General features: G+C 38.0%; 1 protein-coding gene across 1 annotated transcript; it reads left to right on the plus strand.

The window, feature by feature from the left end:
• Positions 1-154: 154 nt before the first annotated feature.
• NDUFA9 (NADH dehydrogenase (ubiquinone) 1 alpha subcomplex, 9, 39kDa) lies at positions 155-11177 on the plus strand (the record flags this gene model as incomplete). Its single annotated transcript, XM_010078501.1, has 8 exons — positions 155-212; positions 4515-4685; positions 5484-5581; positions 5773-5864; positions 8813-8954; positions 10055-10157; positions 10877-10944; positions 11101-11177. Coding segments are annotated over exons 1-8 (809 nt in total), but the record flags the coding sequence as incomplete, so codon positions are not given.
• Between the last annotated feature and the right edge of the window lie 1106 nt (positions 11178-12283).

Consider the following 12283-nt stretch of genomic DNA (forward strand, 5'->3'; position numbering starts at 1 on the left):
CCACCGCTTCACCAGCCCCCGGCCCCCCGGGAGAAGAAAACCAGCCTGTGACCTACTGCTGAAGAAGACCAGCCCGCACAGGCGCACTCCCTCTCCCCCCCCACAATGGGAGGAGCGGTTTGACCCTGTGCGCATGCCGTCCGGGTAAAGTAAGATGGCGGCTGCGGCTCGCTGCGCTCGGGCTCCCCGCGGCCTCTTGCTGCCAAGGGCAGGTGAGTGTCACAGGCGGCAAGGGGTGGGGGCCGGGGCGCCGTTCCTTCCCGCGGGGAGACAGGCCGCCCTTGCACTCTCGAGGCTGTGCGGTACTCCACCAGCCGCCTGCCCGAGGGCCTCCTTTCTCTCACCGCGGCGCCCTGGGAGTAGAGCTGGGTGAGAGGGCTCACGGGCAGCAGCTGGCTGAAAAAACAGTTCGTGGCAGGAGTGGGCGGGGTTCTACCTTCCTTCCCTTTAAGGAGCTGGGGTTCGTAGCCCAAAGGCCTGCGTGGGATTGTAGCTGTAGAGGAGGTTGTCTTGCTGGGACTGTCAGAATCTCAGCAAATGAAATGCTGCCCTGGAGGCTAAAGTTTGGATTCCTTGGACGATTTTTTAGGTGACCTTGACATTTTGGCGATGCTCAAGTATCAAAACTGTATTTAAAGCTTGTATTTGGGTCTTTGTTGCCAAAACAACCAATTTTTAGTTAAATGGATTCAGCACATGCCCCTCGGTGGACTAAAGTGGGAGCTGGCAAACAGGTTTTGTTGATTGATTAAAGTGGGGAGGGAATTTAAGACACTTTTAATTGGAGTAATGTGTCTTTTGAAGGAAAAGACTGTTCTGGTTTACTGTGGGTATTTGAGGTTTAATTCAAACTGGTGTTCATACACTTATTTAAATATGGATTGTAAAGTTATTCTCCCAGTGACAAACACATTCTGGTTAGCAAAGAAGATGTAATCCTGCTGTTCAGGGAAAGAATCCTTGTGCAGGTCTGTGTTACACAGGAGCACAGAGCTTTAGCAGTGCTGCTCAATCTGGAGATATTCATATGGGCTGTGAAAGCTGCGTGGCTCTAAGTTACGTTATCTTGAGTTACTAAATGGTGCATTTTGATAGGGCTCCACACCATGTGGAAGATCCTTTTTACTGGTTGTGAATCAGTCTGAGGATCTCTAGCCTGCTTTCTTTGAGTATCATGATACCCTTAAATGTCAACTTTTTTAATAATATGGTAGTAATGGGGCAGGTAGCCATAGATGGTGATAATTTGTGATGGATCTTATACAGTTATGGAGCAAGAAAAGGTGTACACCACTAAAAACTTTACAGTGTAAGGCAAGCAACAATAGATGTATACACAAAGGTGGGAGAATACAAAACAGTAATTGGATGTTATTTGTTAGTGTGACATCACCTGTCACCAATAACTTTTGTAGAAATAACAGCAAAAAAGCCATAAAGTACTTGAAAGATGTGTATAATTTTTTTCAGATTAACTTTCTTGTCATTCGTACGTGGATTGATCTGTTCATTAATACTTTTTTCAACAGGTGCTCACAGTGGACTGAAACCATGTTGTTTTTAGGTTTTATATTATAAGGACTGAAATGTGTTCCTATTTAAAAGTCACAGAGATCATGTTAATTCTGTAAATATGAATATTATGGGTTTGGTGTGGTTTTTTATTATTTTTTTTTTTTTAACAAATCTTTGGAAAGAGAAGTACACGTAAAGAAAATACTGAGGAGTATGGGTCATCAAGCTTTCTCTTTCACCATCTTGGCATACCATGTAGCCTTTTTGCATACTTGAAGGAATCTTGCTGGTTATAAAGAACCCAGTAATTTTGCAGTGAGTCTGCTTTTCCTAAAAAAATGAATTAAATAACAAAATCCTATTTATTAGAATTCTAGAAGAATGAAGGAAGCAAGGTCATCCAGCTGTCTTGCTCAGTCTTATCCTTTATGCTTGTACTAAGCTTGATTAATCTCCAGTCTCCAGGTACCCATTACATAGCTACAGGCTTTCTTCTCTACAGAGTGTTCAGTATACACTACTGATTTCATTTGCGAGTTTTTAATGTTGTTGTAATTTAAAAGAGTGCAGTGAGGTGGGTGCTGGCCTCTTCTCTAAAGTAACAAGTGATAGGACAAGAGGAAATGGCCTCAAGTTACACCAGGGAAGGTTTAGGCTGGATATTAGGAAAAATTTCTTCACTGAAAGAGTGATCAGGCATTGGAACAGGCTGCTCAGGGAAGTGGTGGAGTCACCATCCCTGGAGGGGTTCAAGAAACGTGTAGATGTGGTGCTTAGGGACATGGTTTAGTGAGTTAGGTGGTGTTGGGTTGGACTTGATGATCCTTGAGGTCTTTTCCAACCTTAATGATTCTATGATTCAAGAGTTTTGAACGTGAAATCCTAGGTTATGGGGTGTATGTTTGTGTAGTCTCTGTCAGATAACATTGTAAGGATAGTGTGCTCATGTGTTTTGAGCTGTGCTGTGTTGGAAATCCATTGAAATGATTCTCTTCACCTTCACTTTAATTCCACAGAAGCGTACGCAAAGATTTTAGAGGGCAAAGTTAAATTCACTGGGTGACAGAAAAAGCAGATAGTGAAGATAAGCGGTGAATATGACAGTGATGATTTGGCATGTTCCTTAAAATGCCAGTTTGAGATATTACAAAGTTTAATATCAACATATTGTGTCACAGGAGTGTGTACTTCTGTTAAACTCCTGCAGATCTTTGACAAATGATGCTTTTTGGTGGTTTTCTTTGTTTGTTTTGTTGGGGTTTTTTTGTGAGGGGGGAGTTGGTTTTGTTTTTAAAATGGGTGCTTGTCATAAAGTGTATTTTCCTTCTTTCTTATATAGTGTCAACTGTCATAGTCATGGTCAACTTTTTCTCAGCTGGCCTCGTTCCTTCTCTAATGGAGAGGCCATGCCTATTTGCCACTTTAAGACAGATACCAGTCCCAGTTTAACTGTTCCTGAGCTTGGACCTATTTTGTAGGACAGTTGCTTTTTAGGAAGTCATACTTGAATTGTGCAGGTAATATCTCATTTTTTTTGTCCTGAGTATAGTTTCTAGGTATAGCATATTAATTTGATAAGTACAAGATTATATATGTGATTGCTTTGTTTAGTTAAGTGGGTGTCCAACTACCTTTTAGGACAAAATTGGAGATGTGGTATCTTTTATTATTCCAGCTTGTGGGATGTGGAGAGAGGAGGGATAGACAAATTTTTGGGTAGAGAAACACCTCCTTCAGGCACTGAAATCTTGCTGGATTTTCTGGTTTGAATTCTATCAGCTGATCTAACAAAATGTAATTTATGTCCCAAGATACCCTGTCCCTTTGATCTTCTTAACATCATGACAACAACATCAGTGCCACTGTGTAAGTGGTGATACCTAACCGTATCAGGATAAAGCATACTCCTTCAGTGTACAAGTGGAATTTTAAAATTTTGTTTCTATCATTCTGATAACAAATGCTAATCTTGTTTTCATTATGATTCTTGCTACTTAGATTAATGTGGGGAAGGTTGAACTTGCTTATTTGTATCCAGAAAGTGCTTATGGCCATGACTTACTAAAAGTTGGATGGTTAGTTACTGGATTTCTGTTATATCCTCAAGCTAGTTTTCCAGTGACGACTCTTATGGTCTGCTCTTGTCAGCAGCTAGATGTCTGTAGTGTGTTTACGCATCCTATATTTCATCCGTTCCTTTCTTTTCCTAAGCATGGACGTGTAGTAACACTAAACACTTCTAATTTCAAAAATCTCTTCGAAGCGGTTTATTTCTTGTTTTTGGCTAACTTGATTGGAGAGGAAGTGTTTCTTCTTTTCAAACTCGCTGTTGGAGCTAGCTTGTCAGTTCATGTCAGTATTCTAGTGATGTCCTGTTTCTGTGGCTTTCAAACTTTTATAGCTCCTTGAGAAAAGGAACAGCTTTTGAGGCAATATTCAATGCATTGTGGATCTGTCTCTTTGCATCTCTTCATTTCCCTTCACTCCAGAGATACGGTATAGGAGGATTGCTGCCTCTTCCAACATTTGGGTCTCCTGTATTTAGACTGAGGTAAAAAGTCTGTTTAACTGCATCTAGAGTGATTCTGAGGTCTTTGTCCTGCAGTTCCCAGATCTGGGAGCAGGATGTGGATGTACTCGGGTGGGACCTGCCTATAGCAAGTATTCTTTATCTGCTTAACCTCTGTGCTTCGCTTTGTACATCAAGTACTAATGCTAGCCAGTTAAGCCTTACTTGCTGTTTAGGGACTGATAACCTTAGGCTGCTCTTCTCATGTCTTAGTTTGGTCTTTGACTTTTATCAACAGCTCCCTCAAGCCTGCTGTCCTCTGACCTATCCATATGTCTCTGAAATAGCCTGTTAGGAGTCTTGACATGGGAAATTTTGCTGAGGGAGATTGGAGAAAATGGATCTGTAATGAGAAAAATAGCACTAACTATGGTTTGACACTGCTAACTTTTAGCTGATGTCACATGCTCTCTCCTGTTTTGTGTTGTAGGCCCTGGCATTTCTGTGTTAGCTGCAGCACCATCTATACTGCAGCAGCACCGCCAAGTTCATCATGCGGTTATCCCTCATGGAAGAAGTGGACGATCCTCTGTTAGTGGCATTGTGGCCACTGTCTTTGGGGCTACAGGTTTCCTAGGAAGATATGTTGTCAACCGTTTAGGTAATGTTCCCCAGAAGCCTTAATTTAAAAAAAAAAAAAAAAATCAAGTGTTTAACGAAACTCTACTTTTTCTTCAGTTTGCAGGATAATCTAGATATCTCTGGCATTTTTCAATCTTAGAAAGTGTTTTGTGTGATACATTCATAGTGTTTGGCCTGCTAAAGGGACAAGATGTGACAATTCGTAAAAACCGTTTTAATCTAGGAAATTTGGAAGCTTTTGAAGATTGTTAAAGTCATGAAAATAAGTTATTCTGCTTCAAGTACTGTTTTTCAGTCTGTAAAGTGCAGATCTGAGGAGGGGTACAACATGTATTTGATTCTTCTGGTTTTGGCCTTGTTAGGACATTTTACTAAAATGCGTGCAGAAGTTTGATTGGAATTCTTTAAAATTGCCTGTTTGAATTCAAGTTTTAGAAAATAACTCTTGCTTTTTTCTTTCCTTCTCCTTTCCACGCAACTTCAAAAATGCAAATATCGTTAGATGTGACACATTTTTAGGTATTTATAGTGCACACTTCTTTTTTTTTGTTTTTTGTTACAAGCTTCTTGCAAGCTTCTGTATTTTGTCTTACAAGCCTAAGTACTTATGTCCCTACTTAAGAGTTCCAATGATGAAGGTTCAAAAAGTTACTTCTATTCTACTTTTAGCTTTGCAGATAACTATTCAAGATATCTATGTTTATTTGTTGTGCTCTAATGCCAGGGAAAGAAGGAAGTTCTGTATATTGAGAAATTAATCTAGTTAAAGTTATGTAGTAGTTTAAGATAAATGAAACTTTTTTTTTTGAATGCTTAGGTCGCATTGGATCTCAAGTGATCATACCCTATCGCTGTGATCAGTATGACCTCATGTATCTGCGGCCGATGGGTGACCTGGGGCAACTTCTCTTCTTAGTAAGTCTTTTGCTTTGGCTTTAGATCAAATACAATACCATTGCTATACAAGGAAGTCTGTTAATCATTCTCAAAGTCAGAACTCCAGCTATTGTTTAGCCTCTAAATGGAAATGGTGTGAAAGAGCTTTCTTTGATTATGCCTATTTACACATTATCTCATCTTTTTCCCATTTGATGCTCTGGTTACAGGAGTGGGACTGTAAGGACAAAGACTCTATCCGAAGAGCTGTGGAGCACAGCAATGTGGTCATTAATCTCGTTGGAAAGGAATGGGAAACAAAGTAATTTTCCTTTTTCTTCTTTTCCTATATAGATAGATTTACACCAGGTATTGGACATTGTAGCCATGTTTTATAGCATGTGTACATTATGCAGTGATGCTGACATGATTCTTGGCTTCTATGAAAAGGCAAAACTGAAATTTTGCATGTAAAAGTTCTTCCACTTCTTTAAACTATTAGCTGTAGTCTTGGTTATGATCTACTCTCAAAAACTGTGTTCTTTCTGTAATTTTCTAGTGCATAGCTTTTTTTTCTGTCAGAGTTCAATGTGCTGCTTTCATGGTCCTTACAGATATTTCATGAGTGCCTTCCTATAGCTGACAAAGGCTCACCAGTTTCTGTGAGCTTATATTTACATTGTTACAGAAGTGAGCTTTCATCCAGTCACTTCGATGTAGTGATCAATTGTATCCTACTAGAATAAGCTATGATCAAGCTTTTCCTATTTTCTGGTAAATGTTAATAAACAGGAATAACTTAGTGGAGAGTCCCTAAGATTATGATTAATAACATCATTCCTTGGTAGAATTTTGTGACAGACACTATTAGCTACATAGGCTTTTTTTTTGATAATTTTAAAAAATAGTTATTATTTTTAAATCCATTTTGAAAAAATCCCATATTTATTTTAGGTTAAAAATACCTGTAATAGCCTGTAATATTTTGTGTGTGTGCGCAATTATGTCCACTTTACTTAAAGCCTTATGCAGAACTGCCAGACAAAAACTCAGTTTTGTGATTTGCATTTATATGGTAGGTAATTTTGCTGTCATGGTAGGCAGAAACAAATGTAGGTGTCAGTTTCATCTATGTTTACAAGCCTGATGCCTTTGTTGCTCATTTTTTTGTGAACAGCCTTTTGGTGTTCAAATTGTAGAATTTGTAGTCAAATTTTATTAATGGAGTAAAATTAGTAGTCTCAAATTGTACAGTTATTTTTCCTAAAATGGGTGCTTGCCAGCAGATATATTATTTCAGCTGTTTCTTGTCTAGTCCAATATCATGCATAACTTCTGGGAGACACTTTGATTCCACATTCAAATTCATAGTGGTACTTTCTTTTTCTGATAGTCATTTAGCTCCTTGTCCCACTGTTGGAGTCTATAACATAGTTTATTTGGGGAAAAGCCCACCAAACATAAATTAACTTCAGTCTTCTGCATCTGACAAGGTTTTTGGTTCTTTTTATATCTTCTTTAGACTTCGAAGTATAGGTAAAAATGTACAAACCAGCCTGTCAGGATTTTTCTACGCTGTTACTAAACTATGAGTGTAAGAGTTCAAATGCTTATTGCTGTCAAAACAGAAGAAATTTCTTTGTAATGTGGGAGTTAGGGAAAAGAAAAGAAAGTGTGTACAGTTGGCCCAAGGACAATGTAATCTCTATTTATCTTTCAGAAATGTATTTAATGTGTACTTCCCCCTTTAGAATTTCTGGACTCTTTTAAAAAGTATGATTTATATAAGGGAGGGTTTCTTTGTTACTGAAAGGAAGTGTGATGACTACAGAAGTTTCATTCTTGTTAAAAACCCCCAAACCCTGTCACTGTAGTCAATTGCAATAGATTCAAAAGCAGGGGAGAATTGGTACATGTTGAAGACTTTTGGACATTGCAGAATTTACCACTGCATTGCAAAATATTCTTATCATGTATGTTATACATGTTGGTGTCAATGGTGGTGCTGGAGCCCTGAGATAAAATTCTATGGTGTATTAAACACAAGGTCAGGCTAACCATTGTAATAATCCCAAAGTTTATGAAAAATTTAATCAGGAAAAAAAAAGTAAGATTAGAAGTAGAGATCTGTCAAAAAAAGTAAAGCCTGCCATTAAATACTTTCCTCCTTGCTTAGTATTAGTGTACAGTCTCATCTGTGTGTATTATGTTGTTTGAAAACTCCATAGTTACAGAAGGGATGTTGTTCGTTCTTGTGAGATTTTGAAATCTATTTTTGTGAGTAGAACAGGAGTGATGGTTCCCAGGATCAGATTAGTTATTGAAGGGTCAAAAATAACTTTTTAAGGCTTTCTTTAGACTCCAGTGGGATCTGAAGAGCTGTGGGAGTAGATAAGGACAGAGAGAGAGGCATCTGGACAAGATGTTTATTACCCAAAGCAAATGGAAAGATGGAGTGGGGTGCTTACAAGGACAATATAAAGACATGAGAAGCCAATTCTCCTTCTTGCAGTTTTGGGATTGTTGCCAGCCTATAGTGTCAATTCTGCTTGGAGACAGAGCTTCTGTATTGTTCTTGATCACATGCCAACCTAGATTACAGTTGAACCCCCTAATTTAGGCCCCTTGAATGCCATAAAGTGCGTGGAGTTGTTCTTTCTGCATGCTTCTCGTTGAAGTCTCTTACAGCTGCTATGAGCTATGGAATAGTGCTAACTCTTCTGTCAATGTAAAATTTTCCATTTACATAAGCACCTATGTGTTCTTTGGTCTGTTTTTGTCCACTTCCCCAATGCCTAGCATCTGCCCTAACTTAGGCTTCTTAGAATTTTTGAGCTACTTCGTAGTGTCATTGAGTGCATCAAATCAAGCCAAATTTACAATAGGTGTTGTAAAAAGACAGCTTTGCTTGAGCAAATCTGAATTGCAAGATGCAGTACTTCTCAAAAAAAAAAATCTGTTTTCACTTTGGGAGAGTTTTCTATTTGTCACAGACAAGTGGGCAAGAGGATTTTTCATACTGATTTAATCTCAAGAGGTGAAAAAGTAGATGGTACTAAAGCTGTAACTGAAGCTTACTGTTGCATTTTACTTGCATCTAGTTTTTATTATATGACAAGTCCCTCATGAAAGGAAACTTTTTTTCTAACAAAGAGCGTCAAGATAGGTTTTCGAAATATATTCAAGTAATACTTAATGATTGCTATTTGGTTGGTATGCAGACACTGTTGATTGCTTTTAAAGTAAAAATTGGTTTTTGCCTTATTTTAGAAACTTCAGTTTTGAAGATGTATTTGTAAATATTCCTAAAAGTATTGCGCAGATAACTAGGGAAGCTGGTGTGGAAACACTCATTCATATATCTCACCTGAATGCTAGCATGAAGAGTCCTTCCAAATACCTCAGGAGTAAGGTAAGTCTTTTGAATACATTTTCTGAGAGCCTACTTTTTTGTTGTTGGTTTGTTGTTTTGGGTTTTGTTTTTTTCCCCCCCCCTCAGTGGTGTCTGCTTGAAGGAAATCAGTGTATGAATTTACTATGGAATGTTTTGTGCAGCTGAGGAATTTTTGAGTTATTGTGCTTATTGGAGCTAGAAATCCTCCTTAGTACTTCATGTGCTTTGAAGGCAAATAGATCTTGTATTCCTTGCTTCTATACTTGAATATCTTTGCATCTAAAACTACTGTCATTAAGAAAGAGAAACTAATTTGATAGTTTGGGATCTTAAGCCTGGGATGACCTAGCAAAGTCAGTAGTTGGTGCCAAAATGAATGCTGCAAAGACAGATGAGTATCACGATTACAGGCCCTTGGAGTCAGATTGTTACCTGCTCTTGTTAAAAAAAAAAATAATCTGATATTCTGTCACTTTTTTTCCTTATTAGGAGGTATAATTTTCTGTTTCTCTTTTTAATATAGTTACTGTCCCAGTTTCATCTATTTTTGGGTTTTTTGAGCTCAGTGTACTCTTTCTTGTCTTTAGTATAAAAATTTTTTTAAACCAGGGTTAAAATTTGGTAGCTCTCAATGTTTAACAACTCTATAGAACAGTTACACTGTATTGGCCAGTCCCATGTGGGAAGTAGCCGCCACTGAAATTTCTAACTGTACTTAAGCAGTTCTTGGAGTGTTCTGATAATGTAGTAGGGGTTATGCAAACCTGTTTTCTTCCAAGCTCTGGTCTGTCATAAGTAAGAGAAATACTTAGGTTAGGCTTCGTCCTTTTTGAACTTTGTCACTTCAAATTTGTGTCACTTCACTAGTGAGACTGTATTGTATCTCAAATAGAAGTAAAAATCTACATGTTTATCAGACTTTTGCGACATTTTGTGAGACCTTATCTTAACATAGCATCTCAAACATCAAATGGCTCAGATACAAATAATTTTTGTGCTACTGATGGTGTCATTTCTTTCAGTGCTGTAGTCAGGATGCACTAAGTTCTGAAAAGGTATCCTCTTCTGGTCTGTTCAGAATGGATGTAATTAATGCATTAATTTTAATTGAATGATAGGCTGTTGGAGAGAAAGCAGTGAGGGAAGAATTTCCAGATGCTATAATTTTGAAGCCTTCTGAGATGTTCGGGAGAGAGGACCGATTTCTTAATCACTACGCAAGTATGTATTCTTGAAATAAAACCGTGTATGATTTATATACCTGTCTGTAGAGAAGAGAGGGAAAATGTGATTTACTTTTGAAAAGCAGAGTGGTATGTTTTTATCAGAAATGTACTGTATTTTGTTAGCTGGAGGCGTGTAATGGAAAACATAATAAATTTTAATCTGATAACTGAATTACTTCTGAATCTAGGTAGATTTTGATGTTTGGGCTTTTTTGTTTGTTTGTTTGTTTTTTGGAATGGGGGATGTGTACTATTGGGTTATTGTAATTTAGATTGTTCTGAGATAAGGTCTGGTCATCTTAACCCTCAAAATAGTGTACTGTGAAAGTAGTTTTTCAAGTTGGTAAAGCTCAAAGGTAAAAATCAACCTGAGTTGTTCTGGGCTCAGAAGCAACACTAATGTCTGATGTATTACCAACAAAACTGCTAGACAGGATAGAGTGGAATCTGTTTCTGTCTTACAAAGATGAGGTATGTCTGAACCACTCTAAACAGTAAATACAGCCTTCCCATTTTTGTCAATAAGAAAGCTAAATGTGTGTTGAAAACATCACTACTGGAATTGGATGGTGATTGTTCCCAATTGTTTTTTTAAAGGTAAGTCAGTTTTCAGAGGAGATCCACACTCAGTGTGGTACAAAATGTATTGGTTATTTGTTTACTGAAAGGATTCACAGATTTTATTCTCAAGTTGTGTATGTGTCTTTCTATCAGACATGCGCTGGTTTGGTGGTGTGCCTCTTATTTCTCTGGGCAAGAAAACAGTGAAGCAACCAGTATATGTAAGTTTTCAATAAAACAAGATAGTCCTAAATCCTCTGTGCGTGTGTGTGTATGTTGGGTTTTTTCCTTTTCCCCCTGTAAATCACTTCTGAAACAGGAGTGTCTGCTTGCATTCCTGTTTTCTGTTGGTACTTGTCTAAATTTGTTTCTCACAGGTGGTTGATGTGGCAAAGGCAGTTATTAATGCAATTAAGGATCCTGATGCTAAAGGAAAAACATACGCCTTGGCTGGGTAGGTTACTTTTCTGATTCTAATTAACTGAAGTACTTCTTTTTGGTGTCATTTTTTGGCATGCTGCACAGTACATTTAATTTCTCTGTCTATGCACACAGTTTGAGCTGCAATAAATTCCACCTCCTTTTTGGGAGGAAAAATGACTCAAGCTGTTATTGTGAGTACTCTGAAAATCCTAGTTTGGGCCCCATTGCATTTAATGTTATGTACATGAACAGAAAGAAATAGGCAATCTTGGGAAACATTCTAGGCAACATAGATTTGGAGAAAATTCTGCTAAAGCTGTGGGGAAACTACCTGGAACTAGAATAGACAGAGACAGTGGATCTCTTGGAGTATTTTGTGTACTACAGCTCCAAATCAGAATAGGTTATTAGTATTAAAAATAAACAAACAAATGCCAACTTAATGGGTCCATGTTTTGATACTGTAACATAGCACCGGAACTGGTCTTCATCCAATATATGTGGTAAAAGGAACATTAAATTGGTTAAGGAAACAGTTGCTAATTAAGTCAAGATACAAATGATGCTGAACAGCTCTCTTTCTGTTGCATGTGTATCTCTATTTCCCCCCTTATACACTGAAAATGTGCATTGTATCTGGATTTTGCAAAAAAGGCTTATCTGAGATTCCATTGTTTTTGCCATGTTTGTTTTGTGACGCTGTTGCAGTGACAGCTCTTTATTCCCATAGTGGAGAGATTGTTGCTGGTTTGTCTTTTACTTGTGTCATGTCACTTCCTTCAGTGCTATAACCGAGCTGTTGAGGAACATGTTATCCTGGCAGCTAGGCAAGGTGTGCTGGTGTTCTGGAAAAGGCAGTGAGCAGGTCTACAACTTGTTTTGGCTCATGCTGAGAACCTTCTGCTCAAAAACTAGCAAAATAAGAGGAAGAAGCTAACAATAGTCTGAAAGGACTATTAACAGCAACAGTAAGCTTATTAAGTAAGTTGAAGTTGCTTTCAAATCACTGGGATGATATGAAGTAACACTCTAAACAACAAGTGGAAACAAATGCTAGACAGCCATTCAAAACCACTTTTTTAATTAAAAAGAATAGATACATAGGTTTTAGATCATAGAATGACCCGGGTTGGAAGG

This window comes from Pterocles gutturalis, unplaced genomic scaffold, assembly GCF_000699245.1.
Source record: "Pterocles gutturalis isolate BGI_N339 unplaced genomic scaffold, ASM69924v1 scaffold4018, whole genome shotgun sequence".
Classification (NCBI taxonomy): Eukaryota; Metazoa; Chordata; class Aves; order Pterocliformes; family Pteroclidae; genus Pterocles; species Pterocles gutturalis.